An 18,556-nucleotide genomic window follows, 5' to 3' on the forward strand; every position below is an offset into this window, starting at 1 on the left:
CCAAAATTACAAATTTCTTTTGACAATGGTTTAATAGAATACTTTTAAATGTTGAAGCATATTGATGATAAGGTTATTGGTTGACAGGGTAATCATTTCATGATTTCTCCATTTCCAACATCATAAAAAAATTTCTTATTAGAAACTCTTGCTCTTCTTTAAAAGGTTTAAGTCAATATTGCTTAAATTCTTAAATTTTATTGCTGAATGATGTCTTGTACAAAATTTACTTTATTTGTTCATTACAGGAAAATCCTGATGAATTTGTATTAAAACATAAGCATTTGTTCGTATTAGTGTGAATAGTTTTATCCTCTGTTTTCATGCAAAAAATTCTGAACAGTTTATACCCAATTTTGTTATATAACTCACTATAATACTTCCATTTTAGGACAAGAGAAATTGATCTGAGTATACTAAAATGTTTTTCATTCTTCACTTCGTAAATTTGCGCTTTTCATTTCACTAAAGAAGCTCTGTGGTCAGTTTGCATGAATTCGAATCAGTGATTTTAAAGAATAAATTCCAAATCCAACCTGTTTCCTCAAAAAATTCAACAGAGAAAGGGAGCGATCGAAGTAGAAACTCTTTGATTTTAGTGAGATAAACCTTCTTAACCTATTATGCGAAAGTGAGCTAAAACTTTGACTGTCTCTTTTCTGGTTTGTCCCACCGTTCACGGTAGCTCAGTCGGTAGAGCGCTCGCTCCGTGATCGGGAGGTCGTGAGTTCGTATCTTGGCCGCGACCGACCTAGTCGTTAAAATGGGTAGCAACTGTTCCTTCGCCATGCGCTCGGCACTTTGAAGTGAAAGTTGCGGGACCTTCGGATGAGACCTTAAAAAGCGAGGCCCCGTGTCAGCGGCAGGCGTTGGCACGATAAAGATCCCTCACTGCTCAATGGCCCTGAGTGCCGAGTAAAGGTCAAAATTTGAAGCCCTTCACCAGCATACGGTGACGTCTCCATATGAGTGAAAAATTCTCGAGAGGGACGTTAAACAATATACAATCAATCAATCAATCTGGTTTGTCCAAATGAAACTCTAAATATGAGTGACAAATATTCTTACTATTAAAAGTATGTCTTGCTAAAGTTGATATACATTTTTTACCTTTCGGATTTGCGTACCTATCAAAGGGAACTTCATAACCTGTGATGACCCAATGATATTTTCCTACACCTCACAAATGTATTCGTTACAACCGCATTTGTAGCCCCCTACAGTTTGGGGTATTTCGAATCACGTATATGCATGCCTGCAGCTGAATAGTTTTCACACGCTGCATACTTGTTATATGTCGGATATTTCGGTAACATCGATCGGTGTTCTTTACATGCAAATGTATAAAAATTATGAAATGACAAAGCTGTGAGGAGTTAATGAGTAGCGAACTAGTGTTGATCCTATTATCATAAATGTGTAAATATATATGGACTTGTACACATGTATGATGTACACTCTGCATGCATGCAGTGATTTATGTCATATTTAATAATTGTGATACGTTTATCTAGAGAAAATTGCTAGTTTTTAATCCTGTTCATACATTATTTTTATCATCATCATCATTATATCCTAACATGTTTGATCTTTTTTGGTAGCCCATTTGTAGACTTATGTTATTTTAAATGTTATTTGTTTTGCATCGAAAAAAAAATCATAGGAACAAAAGAGTGACATGATTATATTTACAGGACAACAATTAACAGTCTTGTAATTTTTGAAACCCCTATTTTCTTGAGAATAATTGCTTTTCTGCATGATCCGCCTCTGAGAAGCTGTTTTATAGTGCGACTATAGAGGGGGTGTTTATAACTTTCAAATAAACAAAAATAATCAAGAAAAAATAATTCTTTTTATTTTTAGAGCTTTTAATAAACAATACTAACTAGTTCATCAATTAAAATGATGTTATCTGACCGTTTTCAACCAATTTGCCTGGTGATTTGAAATACTCGGAAGTATTCGCAATTAATACACTGGAAGGGTGATGTAAATATAACCCAACGTCAAGGTCGCTGTGTCGAAGATAGACTCGTTTATAAGGTAGATCTAATTTTTCACTAAATTGGCTTTCGTTTGAAACCAAACAACCATGTGCAAAGAGTTTAATATAATTATCTCCAGTCAAATTGTAAAAGGTGATTCGGAATGCCCTAAATTACTGTACATTTCATTGTATCGGCTTTAGAACAGATTATTCAGCAAATAGCTCAATATAATCATTTTAACTATATATCAAATACCTGTGTAACCCGTAAAAGCGCCAATTTATTGGGAAAAAACTCTGTCCGAAAGACGTTTCATTACAGATATACCACTTTTTTTTTTTACTAAAAAAGTAATATTGAGATCCTCATAATAAAATGGAAAGGAAACAGACTGATTAACTCCAGCCACATTATGTGAAAATGTATTATTGTTTAAGATAACCCTGTCTGTCTATTTTGCAAATGATATAAATAGAAAATGACGAGGTTGATTTTTACCAAAATAAAAAAATACCTGAATTTACCAGATCTACTTTCGGTTTCAAAACATTTAAATAATGAAGTAATCCAGAATGATAAATTTTTGATAACTTTTTAACTCAATCATATTGTAAAGATAAACCAGTCTAACTCGTTTTATGCATTTTTAAAGAATGATATTCATAATTCATTTACCTCTTTGGCCTGTGCCAAGCCACTCTATCGAAGACGTCGCCATCTTGAAAAGTGACTAAAATAAGTATAAAACCGGGGCCGGGTCGGTAATTTCGTTACTGAAAAACGGATTTTTGGTAATTAGTGAAAAAAACCTTATTAATTCATCATGAAACTGGCATATTTTAATACTACAATTGTTTTCTTAATTAATAATTTTAATCCCAAATGTATGTTTCAATTGTCAACTTTTCAGATTGCTGAACAATTAACTCTGTAAAAGGTAGTAAATCCGGTTCACATATTTTGGTGTTTTGTACTTAAGATATGTAATATACAAGGGGTGATAAAAAAGTTAGCGATCTAATTTAATAACTTTCAAAAAAGAAATGGTATAGGGCGTCATGATCAGTGTTGAAAATTTTAATAGGCATCTGCAACCGTTCTGCCAGGCGCAGATCAGGTGATATAGGCGTCACGTGCCAAGCTCCTTAGCTCCTTCACAGAAGTTTAAATGCATGTATTTTTCCGACTCTTTTATATCTAACCAGGCAAGTTATTTTTTACAATAAAACAGTCCATTTGTCAGAATGGCTAAATTTTGGCAATAGATAATTTTCACTTGACCTAAATTTAGCCAAAGTCACCTCCCGTTGGCAGCCATGATGGAGGTCCAAATGCTCATATTGCTTCATTTTTTTACCAATTTTAAATTTTTATGATTGCGATTTTGAATTAGGAATCATTATTTTTCTGAAATATATAAATTTTTGGAAGCCTCCTTTATTTAAAAAAGACTTTTAATAAAGATTTACCACCAAATATTTCTGCTGTATTTTCTTTAACTTGGTAAGACAAAGAGGAAAACTCACCGACTCGACCTCCAATATGGCGACCAACGGGAGGTAACTTTTGCTAAATTTAGGTCCATCGAAAACTATCTATAGTATGGTTGGATAATGATATCCTTTTCCAGAATGACTCAGCATGGTTACCATCTTTACCCAAGTCCTCTGTCTTTGGAGCGTCGTTTATACAATGTGGATTAAGTAAGCGTATGGGTGCTTTCTTTATATCATATCTGATATGCTTTAAGGATTTTCATCCCTAATGGGACCAAATTCGCTACCCTTAAATATCTCTGAAGCAAATAATACTCTCATATTATATTAAAGCATTTTATAGTAGAAAAGGATTGACCGCGAGAAAGTTTAAAAAATGCCATTAATTAAGCAGTAGTTAATTAACAAAGATTGCATTGAAGTCTATGGGGGAAAGCGTTTTTTCACAATAAATTAAAAAAAATGAATATCAACAAATTCTGCAGTGGAAAGATGCATTGAAACGTTAAGAATGTTCAATTGTGACGGCAGTCAAGGGTATTGTGACGTGCCTGAGTCGACGCTGCGTTAAAACGTATGCGCGGATCAAGTAGATCGGGCCTCGTGAAATATGATAAATAAACATTCATTGAAAATTTTAGCTTATTCTGTACATTATTTTTCGAGAAAAACGCGCTCTGTCAACGATTTTCCGGACAACCCTCGTATTTTGATAAAAAAAAATAACTTTTCGTATTTTATGTGATTTAAGCAAGTATAAAATAGAAGGAATTTGGCAATAAATTGAAGATTAAATGATCTTTTTAAAGTGCATGAAAATGCTTGATTGAGGGGAAACGGTGTATGCGTGATTTTGCGTTAGAAATAGGAAATGGTATATGCGTTTAAATGCGTGACTGCGGGGAAGGTGGTTAAACAATCATTCTAACTAATGACTAGACTTCTGGGAAGTTTTTTGTCATCATAAACCGTGTACAAATGATTATAAGCCTCTGCAGAAGAACTTCCAAGATATTCTTTTAACTTTACAGCCGTTCGTTTCTTCACTATTACTGAATTAACCATTTTTTTGTCACAGGTCACTTACATATTCAACTTCCCTTACTTTCATGTATATGCAGCAATATACCTTCCTCATATACAAACGGAGTTTATAACTCTTAGTTGATTCGATACACAAGAGCATGCTCTACGTAAGTACAATTTGTACAATGAGGTACATGTTAATTATTGACAAACAAGTTGGTGAAACGAAACTATCAATCATCTTGTTTCGAAGTCATTATTTCGTTCGTTCTATGGAGATACCTTGTCAGGAAATACAATTTATCATTGTTTCAAATACTGACTGACATTTTTTTTTCGTAGTAATTATTCGTCCAATGTTTACACAAAATTGTCGATGGATTTTTTCGGTGTTTTTTCGATCATGACATGGAGCCAGGCTTGGGGTCAATTACTTTGAATTACTTTGAATTGTTATTTATTACTTTCAAAAACATTGATAATCAATTACTTGCAATAACAATAACATTGATTTTTTCAAATGTTATTAATTACTTTCAATTACTTTGGCAAATGTTACTAAATACATTCAATTACTTGAATCTTATTTTTATAAAAAAAAAATTTAAAAATTTAAATAAGATTTTTTTCTATAGCGATGGAATTCGAACTTTTATTAAGTGTTTTTGTTCTTGGGTATGATTGGGGTTCACACCTGGTCAAAATTAGACCTTTACCAATAATGAGTGTGACACACTGTATAAGCAAATTTAACGTTATGAGACAATTAATTATTGTACTAACACAAGCCCATGCTACACCAATATGGTGCATGGCAAGATCTTTTTTGTTATTTTCTCAAATCCATATTTTTTGAAGGAAATAAATAATATATATCACAAAGTTATTCATTATTTTCTATCTTGAAATGAATAGAATACAGGTAAATCTAAAAGGAGACATAGATAGTCTAATTGCTGTAAAACAAATAAACTATCTAAACAATCATTGTTATTTGCAAGTGGGAAAAGGGAGAACTGAGATTTATAAAACATGGGAATAGGTACTGTAAACCCACCACTGTGACCAGTATACAACTGTATATCAGTATAAGACACCTTTTTTATATAAAAAAAGTAATTGAAATGTAATTGAAAAGTAATTGAAAATACATACCGTATAAGTAGAATTTTTAGCGAGGATTTAATTTTGGCATTATTAGCGAGGATGCTGACATCGCTAAAATTGAATATCGCTAAAATTTAACTGCGTATTATTTGCAATAGTTTCTTTAGTTATCATTTTAAAATCGCTAAATTTACTTCTCGCTTAAAATAAAATACCATATTTCAGGAAGAAATCGCTAAATTTGCGTCTCGCTAAAATTTCCACTTATACGGTAGCATTTTTTGAAATGTAATTAAATACATTCAATTACTTGTAATTGAAGGCTTGCTCAAATACAAATTACTTCCAATTACTTTGAAAAATGTAATTAATTACACTCAATTACATTTCCTTTATTCAATTACCCCATCCCTGCATGGAGCACACGTCGGTTGTGACCAGTTGGCAGGGGATGCTCACTCCTCCATGCATGGGGTCTCTGCCCACTTCCGATGTTTAGAGTTTCCAAGTTTTTTTCTACAGGTTTGTGTTGTTCAATGCTTGAACACGTATACGGATGTTTCTATTACATGTTTATCCTTATCTTTCATTGGTAAATCCAATATATTCGCAGCAGACTAATAGTAACCTTTTTTGTATGGTAAACTGTTTGCTGTAAGCTTGTCGATACTTGCCGCAAACTTGTTGTAAACACAAAGGTTTTTAAGTCTCTCATAGTTTCTTTAGCTTCTTTGCATCAAATTTGCAGCAAGGTCTGTAACAAGATTGCATCACTGTCTGTTACAGACTTGAAACAAATGTTTGCAGAAAGACTTTGACTGAATGAATGAATTTGGTATTAATAAAATCAAAAGTTGAAATCTAGATTATAATAAGGGTGTTACCGATTGCCTTAAGCACACTTAACACTTCTCAAACAACAAGGGTTATCCACATTATGCAGTTACATGTATGCCTAAGAGAGCCTACATTGATTATATACATCAAGAAATATGACCATGGAGAAGCATGCAGTTTTATTTTTATGAGCTCAGTTTGACCAATTTTTCTTAAACAAGTATTGAAGGTTAACTTTATTCCGTTCTTATTTTGTTTTATAAGAAATCATAGTTTTAATATATATTCAACAGAAATATAGTTAAAAGGTAAGATCAAAACGGGAAACTATCAAACGAAAGTAAATAAATGTTATAAATTGTCAAAAATTTGAAATTAAGGTCAAGATCTAGTAAATAACTTGAGACTAATTTTTTGGTGCTAGATCCATTATGACGTCATAATCAATTTGAACTTTCTTTTTTCCCGTACTTTACGGCTTAAGCAGAGTTATGTAGAAAATAGGGTATTTTAATGTCATTCAATTTGAAATCATATGAAAAGTAAACCGGATACCTATATTAAATTTGATATTGATTTAAAGAAGAGGCCATGAACATACTAATTAACGTTTTTTTAGAGACTGTAGGCAATCTAGATACATTTCCTTTGCCGAATACGAAACAAACTCCTATTTTCATGACTGGTTTTCTTAATTTTTCATTGAAAATGACAGTTTAAACTACAGTTTTGCATCTTGTTTACCTACAAATTATGCCCCGAAACACCTTATGTGACCGAGCTAAAGTTGTAAAGCATAAAACAAAGGAATTTATTTCTCAAATTTGATCAATCTGTAGGCACCTTTCATTTACTAGATCTTGACCTTAAGGTAAGTCACTCGTCAGCTTTTTAGAAAAGTTCACGCAGAAGCTTTTACTTCAAAACTACTTATCAAAATTCAATTTTTATAACATATTTAAATTCAACAATTTAAATTTTTTAACATTCAATGAAAAAACTGCTCAAAAATTTACAAAGAAGCAAGATTTATGAGGGACTATTTCTTTTGGTGGAAGGATATTTAGCAGAAAATTCTGCAAATCTGCACATTTATAAAATTTAATGTAATGGAAATTTAGCCTCACATACTTTTACTCGGAGAATATTTTCCGTTTTGATATTGCTAAAAATATTTAATATAGGTCTTAATTTATATTTTTAGACTAAGTTTTGCACCTTCCCTCAACAAACTTTTCCAAAAAATGAAAATATATTAAAGAAGTCAAGGTCAAATTTTTACCATTTTTTGCCTGAAAATCACATATTTTGACAAATATTTCAAAATTAACATCACTGACACCACCTTTTTCTTTCATTATTTTAAACTACTCGATACTTGTGACTGATCAGCACTCAAGTCGTAAAAAGTTTGATATAAGAAAATTTTTAATTGCCTATTAAGTTTTTTAATACCCCAAATATGTTATTTTTTAGTGCAAAAAGTCACACAAGAATTTACGCGCATTAATTTGCAAGATTTGTTTAATGATAAATATTTATCAAACTATTTTACGTAAAATAAGGTTATATTTATTGCCATGCTTACATCTAATCAAATATAATAAGGGTTAAAGTAATTAACCAAAGAGATGAAATTTAAGTGCAAAAAGGTCAACTTAAATGTACCGTAGATCAGTAGGATGCACACTGACCCCCTATTTTCTTTACGAATTTGAGTTACACTTTATGAGTACTTATCCAAAATATACTTCTCAAAAAATCCTTGATACCGGTATAACAAATTTCAGGAGTGACTTACCTTAATTAGGTCTATGTCATAGCGAAAAAATAAACTGTTGCCCCCGTTGCATATGCAGTCTCAGTTGCTGGTAATAGAGTGTGATTTAGCAGTATTACCTTCGTTATAAATTTTCCTATACCTGCTGTAAAACAAGAATAGATATTGGTTACCCAATATTCAAGACATTCGACTTTTACATTAAAACTCGAATTTAAACCGCTCATATTTTTGACTTAAATAAAAGAAAATGCACTTGTTGTGGAACTGATGTTTAGTTCATGAGTCCATAGCAATACTGTCGGTCAGTCTCCTAACAAACACAGTGTCTGTACGACTAGTTAGCCCTAGTAGATCTGCACACGTGCGACGCAAACAATCAATGAATAATATTTTTACTCAGAAGAAAATACACAACAATTAACGATCAATAATCATGAATATAAAATACATGTGATTGGAGAAGAGATTTATCAATCGAAGAATGACTTGTCTATCTTTCTTTAAAAAAGACTGAGTGGGTGGCTAGGGTAAGAATAGGAATATTTATTTCTTTGCATTTAGGAGAGAAGAGTGATTTCCTAAGTTTTTTTTAACGATACTTATGGTTTCTTTGACGTTTAATTATAGACATACCATTATCTTTATCATTTGCAGTAGTACGTGTTTTATTTACTTATCATGAACATGATGAATGGAACTATATTTTGTAGGAACAATTTTGTGGAGTAACCCTGACTATAGTTATATATCTTAAAAAGATAGATTCACTGATCGAATACCGTATATACTCGCCTATAAGTCGGATTTTTGGGAGTTAATTTCTGGTCCAAAACTCTATGTCCGACTTATAGGCGAGCTATAAAATGAATGGTATTAGATGAGGTCAGTCTCTATGATATAAGCTTATTAAATACAACCGACTTATAGGCGGACCGACTTATAGACGAGTATATACGGTATATTAAAAATGGGTAGTCGAGGGCGTTGTGAACGGCTTGCAAAGACATAGATTGATAAATTGATTTTATTTTGTTTAACGTCCCTCTCGAGAATTTTTCACTCATATGGAGACGTCACCGTATGCCGGTGAAGGGCTTCAAATTTTGACCTTTACTCGGCACTCAGGGCCATTGAGCAGTGAGGGATCGTTATCGTGTCAACGCCCGCCGCTGACACGGGGCCTCGCTTTTTAAGGTCTCATCCGAAGGACCCGCAACTTTCACTTCAAAGTGCCGAGCGCATGGCGAAGGAACAGTTGCTACCCATTTTAACGACTAGGTCAGTCGCGGCCGAGATACGAACTCACGACCTCCCGATCACAGAGCGAGCGCTCTACCGACTGAGCTACCGTAAACGGTGCAAAGACATAGAAGGATTAAATGAAGAACTCAAAGAAGCAACTTAAGGGGTAGTCATAGAACGGTTACGTCTCGACTTTGTAACAAGAAAACGATCTTGCCTAACCGTCGTTTTTCGTGGACGTTCTGAGTGCTGACAATTACTATTGTAACGTGCAACGCAGCCGAGCTTTGTCTGTGTGTGGTGATATTTCTTGTATCACCGAGGCGTTACACTAGGTTCGTTAACCTGTTAACTCAGGTTTTTGTTGACCAAATAAAATTACAATCAAATATTTACAATGAAATAATACAGTAGATCAATGGGTTTCTTCTTGATTGGATAACCACTAGCTGTGGTCAACGGGTGTCTCCCGTAAGTAGATTTCGTCAGTCCTGCCACTTCTCACTGTACTGACTCCTGGCACGTCCCCCACTTCTCACTGTGGTATGCCACCTCTCTCAATCTATACTACCAAGTGACTGCCTTATTCAGGTCTTACGCTTTCGGGTAGTCTACAACACTTACCTGTCTATCCCCCGCAACTGTCTGCCTTATTCAGGTCTTATGACCGTGTGTAAGAGGAGAAACAAGCTAAGGTTTCACAACTCCGTCACCAGAGAGGTTTCAAAGGTACTGCAATACAATTAGTATTATCCTAATGCAGTCTCAGTATAGTGGCAGATTCATACTACTTGTATGATCGTAAAATTAATATTTTTCAGTGTTTAAGAAATTGAAAGATAACGTAGGTCTAACGTTTGTACGAAACTAAATAACAACCATTTCCGTTTCACTACCCTCCCCTCAAGATTATATGCGTCCCGCATATGATAAACTATTTACAATATTAACATCTATATACAATTCTGTGCAATGCCCGACAACTTGTGACTCTTTTATACAAGACATAGTCTTCAATCCACTGTGGTTTTGGTGTGTCAAATAGATGGCCCGTCACAACTTCGTCAACCCCAGCATTTGGTGTGTAGCTTGGTTTGCCTTCGTCTGGAAATCTAACTTTAGACCGTGCGCCGTACTCGTCAAATGACACATCTCCTGACATACCGGTATTATCAGTACTGTGTGTTTCATATCCAGACTCTTGGCTTGCCGCATTTGTCTGACCACAGTCACTGGTTGGCGTTCTCATTCTTTCTAAGATCTTCTCCATCCGCTCTATAGTTTCTGATACTTTCTTAGACGAATCCATGGTCAACAAAATCCCGACGCTTGCCACCAAATAATGTAACGTGCAACGCAGCCGAGCTTTGTCTGTGTGTGGTGATATGTCTTGTATCACCGAGGCGTTACACTAGGTTCGTTAACCTGTTAACTTAGGTTTTTGTTGACCAAATAAAATTACAACCAAATATTTACAATGAAATAATACAATAGATCAATGGGTTTCTTCTTGATTGGATAACCACTAGCTGTGGTCAACGGGTGTCTCCCGTAAGTAGATTTCTTCAGTCCTGCCACTTCTCACTGTACTGACTCCTGGCACTTCCCCCACTTCTCACTCTGGTATGCCACCTCTCTCAATCTATACTACCAAGTGACTGCCTTATTCAGGTCTTACGCTTTCGGGTAGTCTACAACACTTACCTGTCTATCCCCCGCAACTGTCTGCCTTATTCAGGTCTTATGACCGTGTGTAAGAGGAGAAACAAGATAAGGTTTCACAACTCCGTCACCAGAGAGGTCTCAAAAGTCCTGCAATACAATCAGTATTATCCCAATGCAGTCTCAGTATAGTGGCAGATTCATACTACTTGTATGATCGTAAAATTAATACTTTTTAGTGTTTAAGAAATTGAAAGATAACGTAGGTCTAACGTTTGTACGAAACTAAATAACAACCATTTACGTTTCACTATAATATGTCACCTTGGAGATAGTATTCTATGCTAAATTATGCAAAATGCATATGGTACATATTAGAAAGTCGAATGTACCATCCGCCATAAAACAAGGCGGCAATTTTGCCCCTTTCACAATTCAAATATTCATATTACTTGCTCAAAATGCGGAGAGCGCAATATGCGCCCAAATTGGTGAAATTCACCAACATTCAAACTGTAACTTAAAATTGCGACAGATGCGCTCATGATCCAATTCAAAAAAGTAAAAGTACGAGGGTCGTTAGAAAAGTTCTCGGACACAATGAATTACGGAAAATCTATTGTGTACTGTTAAGTATGACCTATGTCTGAATAAATTCCTACATTTTGTTCATTGGTATGTAAAAATCAGGTCCATATAATAAAATCTTGAAAATTTACAACGATTTTTATTATGAGGTCATAGGATTCAAGGAGCATCACTTGACGTAAGGCGACGTGGCAACCAGATTTGAACTGGTTAAGCTTTGTCGCATTTCTATAAATCTTTCATTTCTTCAGATTTTTCTGATGTTTTTTCTACTTTAAAATTGATTATCTTTATCAAGACATGTTACTTTTCTTCAATATAATGTTTCTTTTACTGATTTGGATATTATTGAGATCTTACAAAAAGTGTATGCAGTTCATCGATCAGGTATGGAAACATTGCAAAAAATATAGGCGCAAGGCAACGTCCATGCGATACGTGGGTATTGAAGTATCGATGGAGCTAATCATTCAAAATGTTAATCCTTCCATTCTTATGAAGCTACAACAATTTGAAAACTTGTCCTTTGTAGGTGTAGGAAATTCCCGGCAGCATCTTATATATTTTAATCTCTTTTTAGACATTTTCCAGTCTGCATACGTAATTTTTACGTAGTGCAGTGCTCCATTACGCTCAATGACGTTCCGATTTTTGGCTGTGTTTTTAAGCGTTGACCAGTTATAAACGGCTATAAAACAGTCATATACCCTCCAATTTAGATCAAAATTTCTCCCAGTGACGTTTCATGAATACTTTAGCGGCAGGTAAAATATCATAAAACTCTTTGCGGTACAATTGTGCAATTTTTAATTTTAATAAAGAATTTTGTGATGTAAACGTGCCAAAATGTAGCATGCTCCGTGAAGCACGTTTAATCAAAATAAAAAAGCTTTTTATTTTTTCAATAATCATTGGAGAGCACCATATTCTTGTATATTTATTGGGAAAAAGGTAAAGATTTTATCTGGAAAGTTTGATCTGTTTCGAGGAAATAGCGCGCTCACAATAGAACTTGTCGGCGAACTTTTCTAACACCCCTCGTAAAGTTCGTCAAATGCGCCCAATTCAAAACATTAACGGTTGCGTCAAATGCGCTCATGATCCAATTCAAAGTAGTTCAATCAAATTATATGACAACACATATATATATAGACATCACCTAACCATGACAAGCACAATCATTTCAAGGAAAGGTCCTGGTTTGAAATTAACAAGATAAAAAATGTTTCAATGCATCCTTTACAGTATTAAAAAACAAATCATTGCCCAAATCTGTCATGTGAATACCATCTGGGCGGAACAAATTCCCTTGATTTGCCGTTATATCTGGGTACCTAATAGCTGCTCCATTTAACTTATTTTATACAAAAAATGCTACTGAACTATCGATTCTTCGCCTACATTTTTCTCCCTAAGTGTTAGCTACTACATTTGACCAGTTTGTTCGTTGCAAGATATGAGACCATATAGTAATGCAATTTGGTAATTGCTCTTTTATTTTTGCCAAATTAGCCTTCATCATCATTTGTATTCCTCTTAAAGTGTTATGTTGTTGTCCAATGTTGTTCCCCCCACAGTGAATAATAATGATATGTGGAGTTTTGTTACTAACTAATAAGAAGTTTTAAGGTTAGGTTTAATTGCTCCCATACCATTCAAAGGATTCCACGCTACAATATTTTTGTTTGGCCTAATCTCAGGTCCGACGGATTAGATTTGACTGCATAGCTATGTGCCCAGTGCACAATTGAAGATCCTATAAACCCAATGACCCCTGTGGAAAATCAATGCAATGCACCATAATTTCCATCAATTACCTAAACACTTGTATTTAAGTATTAAAGGACGAATGTATGATTTATATGTTGTCGATTTCCATCTACCCATTTGTTGAATTTCCCTTCCTCAGACAACCCTTCCAAATATAAGTGAGTAGCACCCCCAATGCGAAATAGGTGGGTTTTGTAGTTTGAAGTTTTGATATCTAGAAATTTAGGATTTATGTAACATGCTAGAAAACTGAAACTGTATCAATGGCTTTGAGTTAAAGTGAGCAAAATATTCATCCCTTTCAATTTTACTAGACAGCAGGGAAAACTCCTTCAACAAATTTACCAACAGTTCCGATTCTGACGTGTAAGGCACCCAAACTGAAGCTCCAGAGCCTAATTGGTCCGTTTTGGAACTTTTTATAAACACTGATATTCCACTGTCTAAATTCTGAATATCATCCCTTCTTAGATCATAATTTCATTTACTCTCAACAATTCAAAGAATGCCACCGTTCACGGTAGCTCAGTCGGTAGAGCGCTCGCTCCGTGATCGGGAGGTCGTGAGTTCGCATCTCGGCCGCGACCGACCTAGTCGTTAAAATGGGTAGCAACTGTTCCTTCGCCATGCGCTCGGCACTTTGAAGTGAAAGTTGCGGGTCCTTCGGATGAGACCTTAAAAACCGAGGCCCCGTGTCAGCGGCAGGCGTTGGCACGATAAAGATCCCTCACTGCTCAATGGCCCTGAGTGCCGAGTAAAGGTCAAAATTTGAAGCCCTTCACCGGCATACGGTGACGTCTCCGTATGAGTGAAAAATTCTCGAGAGGGACGTTAAACAATATATAATCAATCAATCAATCAAAGAATGCCAAGGCAAAATATGGCTGAAATAATACTGCTTCATACGCTGAGAAGGCCAAATGCAGTACTGCACTTATTAATCTGCGCAACACTGCTAATGTGATTTGTCGACGCATATCACAAGATAAAGATGACTTTAATTATTGAACCCTGCACTACTGGACGAAAAAAGTGCTGAGAATCCCAAATTTTACTGATAATGTTTGATAATTACTGATACGGTGCTGTTCTTGCTGATAATTACTGTTATTTACTGTTATTATTACTGTTGTTGCTGATAATTTTAGTTGTTGCTGATAAATACTGATAATTACTGTCGTCTTTTACTGTGGAGTCTGATAAATACTGATAAATACTGTTGAGGTACTGTCGCTGCTGAGAAATACTGATAATTACTGTTGAGGTACTGTCGATGCTGAGATTTACTGATAATTACTGTGGTCATTGTTTTTAACCTGGGAATGAATTAAAATAGCCTCTGAGAAATGATTATTATTATTATTATTTTTTTAAGTATTTTAACAAATTCATTACATTCAATTACAAAATAAATTATTTTAAATAAAAAAGTCACGTTTTATTAATTTGTTTTTAGTTTTCAGCTATTAATTTCATTATAATTATTTTTAGACCATAATGTTAACATAAGCTTTGAAATGTTTATGTTTTTTCTTACACGTAGATGACAGTATCTGAGGAAAATTATTCTATTGTATTTGCAGTGGTTTTTCTTCCCAAGTACTTTTTTAAAAAAAGTTTAATATTTGTTCATAAAGGTTAAAAAAATATCATCTCATATTTTTTCTCACATGTCTGTGTACTGTCATCTAAAGCTTTTTGTGGGTATCTTTAATACTTCAATACAGTCAATGCATGGTTGTAAATATCAATTTATTTTACCGTGTGGAGAACTGAAAATGCATGAGCACATTAAGTTGAAAACACCCCCCCCCCCCCTCTTTTCCATTTACTTTTAAATCAAGCTCTCATTTTAATAAGACAGTATTAAATATTTGTCCTAAAATCTAGTCTTGAAGCGTACACTTTGTTATTTTATAGAAGAATGTGACAGGGTTAAATAATTAAATTGAAGCATCTTTAATAATTATTTTTTTTTTATATATTATGTAGACAGCGCGCTCTAGACTAGTTCTCCGATGTCCTCCCTGTGAATTTATATCATTGTGTCGCTTTCTAGCTTCCCCCTCTCTCTCTCTCTCTCTCTCTCTCTCTCTTTCTTAAACTCTCTCTCTCTCTCTTAAATTATTTGTTAGGGCTTAAGTATTGTACACTACATGACATAAATCTTATGCAGTGTGATTTTCAGTTAATGAAATATATGTATACACGTCTTTCTTTATAGGCTTATTCTTTTTTTTCATTGTGTACAGTTTTAAGTCTATGGGCATATGGCTTCTAATATTATGCGCAACTCCTTAAACATGTTACATGCGGTCAGTCAGTTAAAAAACAAAATAAAATAAATCATAACTTGAATTAACTTTTTTCCATTAATGCACACTTTGTGCTTGTTGTTCTGTCAACCACGTGTAAAAGTTCTACTTTCGTTTTAGAATCGGGTCAATTATTAGTACATTCTGCCATAGGGATATCGTTACGGCTTGCGTTTTTGTAAAATTAGAATTTTGTGCGGAGATTATAATTTTTTTTTTTAATTCCATTCTTGTCCGAGACCTTTGTATAAACGAACAGTACAGACTTGGTGTTTATTTATATGATTTTACTTGATTGTAGCACTAAACGGAGGGGGTGAATTACTGTTTACAATTAAGTGATAGCCGACAGGGCAAGGTCTGTTCTTTACTTTTAGTTGTGTGTTTTAAAAGTCATGCAAGTTATGATACTATACTTATCGAATTTTTTATAATTATGCATGAATAAAATTATTTTAGATAATCAATTGCAATGAAACCATACAAAATTTAGAGCTGAAGTAATTATAACATTTACTCATGAGTGCGATACACAACGTCATGTTTCTGACATTCAAAATCCATACATTTAAGGTCTTTTTTCTCAGATAAAGCGAAGTGGAGTTTCCCTGCATCTGAATTGTGAACAACTAATGCTAAAATTATTTCAAAAAAGTGCTTCACTAAAGAACCTTTCTCTTTATATCTATATTGATTGTATATTTTGCACACTTTTTTTTTTATTAAAAATTGAAGTCAATTCCTCGTCTACGTATTTACCGGTCCCAAACCATCGTTAGCAGAGATTCAGAATTGAAAATACATGTGACCAACTCCCCCGGGATATTCTTTTATCTGATAAACATAATATACTCCCCGGCCTAAATTCCCTTACTTCGCATTTATAGCAACCTACAAAAATTTTTTGTTTAATTTCTTATTCACGCATGCCTATTAGACCTACTGTTTTGTATAAAATCACCTACATTTTATATGTTTTTGTGGTCTATGTATACTAATGTAAAATGGTAAAAAGATTCAAATAAATGATTGATTGATGGAAGAAATATGCGTAAAACTAAAAAATGAAATTAAATACTGAAGAAAGATAGATCTTTGAGAATTGAAATAATAATTGAAATAAGTCTGTACAACGTACATGATGTACATGTATATATCTTCTTTTTTTTTTTATTATAGTACCAAAGTGTTCTATTCTAAATATTTTTTCTATCAATTTTATTCGTCATCAAATTCAATATTACGGATTTTTTTTTTCGTGCGACCATAGACTTTAAGATTGTTCCAAAGTAGCGAGTACATGTACAGTGTAGGTAGTTTGTTTATTGATAACACCGGTAGCCGCAGACGAAGAACAATAGGTAATTAGTGCCCATTGTTACGCTGACCACTACAATTTGCATGGAATATACAAGTTGTACCCCGTTCTACCCCGGGGCTGAAGACATGTACACAATACAGCCAAATCACAGATCGATCACCGATTTCTGATCAATTGAAATAAATTTAAAGGTGTTTTCCTTTACCATGCAAAATTAAAATCGATCAATTTGATCATATACTAATCATGCTAATAGTAACATATTAAATTAAATCTCATTTCAGTTCTTATTTCCCATTCCATAAAATCAAATAAAAAAAAAATAATGAGATTTTAAAACTGATTAAATAAAAAATGATTTTGTATTTAAATTTTAAGAGACAAACTAAACACATGTATCTTTGCACTAGGGATTCCTAACCTCTAACTTTTAATCAGCTCGCCCCATTTGCCGGTTGCACATGCATACAGTGTGTACTTGTACATACATGTATGTACATGTGGAGGAGTTTAATTCTTGGACGATCTACAAACGTCTACATAACATTAAAATAGATGAATAAATAAATAAATTATTAATTAAAATCAGTGCCCACAGATTGAACATATTCAAACCCGTTTTCACCTCTTAGTTACTTTTTAAAAGGGATAAAATTTCTAATTTTCGAGCAAATTTTCAAATATTTCGACAAAAAGAGACCAGAAAACTGAACATTTAACAAGACAAATATAATTGTTTTCGAGAAAAAAAGGCCTTCAAAAACAAAATGTTGTCCAAACTCGACCAGTTGACCTAGTGAAAACGGAACAAATCCAACTTTTCTAACCTGCAGAAAACTTTTTTTATCCCAATTTTTTTTCCATCCATTAAGAACTTTTTTCTTATTATTGAAAAAAAAGATAACCGATCTCCCTACATAATTTTCTTGGAGTCGGGAAAGGCGGCGATGGATCTTTTTTAAGATAGCATAACTTTCTTTTTATTTACAGTTTATTTTTCAATAAGATCTTATGCAAAAGTAAAATTCCATTTTTTTCTTCAGTTAATTTTTTTTATTAATTCTATTTCTATATATTCATTCTATTAATAATGCATTTGATTATTGTCAAAATTTTCACAAAGGTAATGTAGAAATTGAGATCAGCATTACAGTTATGTAATTTTGTCACAAGCAGAACATTTAAAGAAATATGAAAATTTTGTCATGATAATTCAAGTAAAAGAAAGTAATAATTGAAGGTTTTTATAGTCCTCTGTTTTATTTTAAACCAATTACCAGGTTAAAAACAATGACCACAGTAATTATCAGTAAATCTCAGCATCGACAGTACCTCAACAGTATTTATCAGTATTTATCAGACTCAACAGTAAAAGGCAACAGTAACTATCAGTATTTATCAGAAACAACAAAAAATAT

The 18,556-nt window shown here is 33.7% G+C and overlaps 1 protein-coding gene across 1 annotated transcript in view; it reads right to left on the reverse strand.

Moving 5' to 3' along the window:
• LOC134266231 (uncharacterized) overlaps window positions 1–10,791 on the reverse strand; it is a 36,226-nt gene extending 25,435 nt beyond the window's left edge. The window contains exon 1 of the mRNA XM_062748458.1: window positions 10,467–10,791. Within this exon, the coding sequence (XP_062604442.1) occupies window positions 10,467–10,791 (325 nt within the window). The remainder of the gene's footprint in view (window positions 1–10,466) is intronic.
• Between the last annotated feature and the right edge of the window lie 7,765 nt (window positions 10,792–18,556).

This window comes from Saccostrea cucullata, unplaced genomic scaffold (genome assembly GCF_032062105.1).
Source record: "Saccostrea cucullata isolate Sc308-1 unplaced genomic scaffold, CSIRO_AGI_Scuc_v1 ctg677, whole genome shotgun sequence".
Classification (NCBI taxonomy): Eukaryota; Metazoa; Mollusca; class Bivalvia; order Ostreida; family Ostreidae; genus Saccostrea; species Saccostrea cuccullata.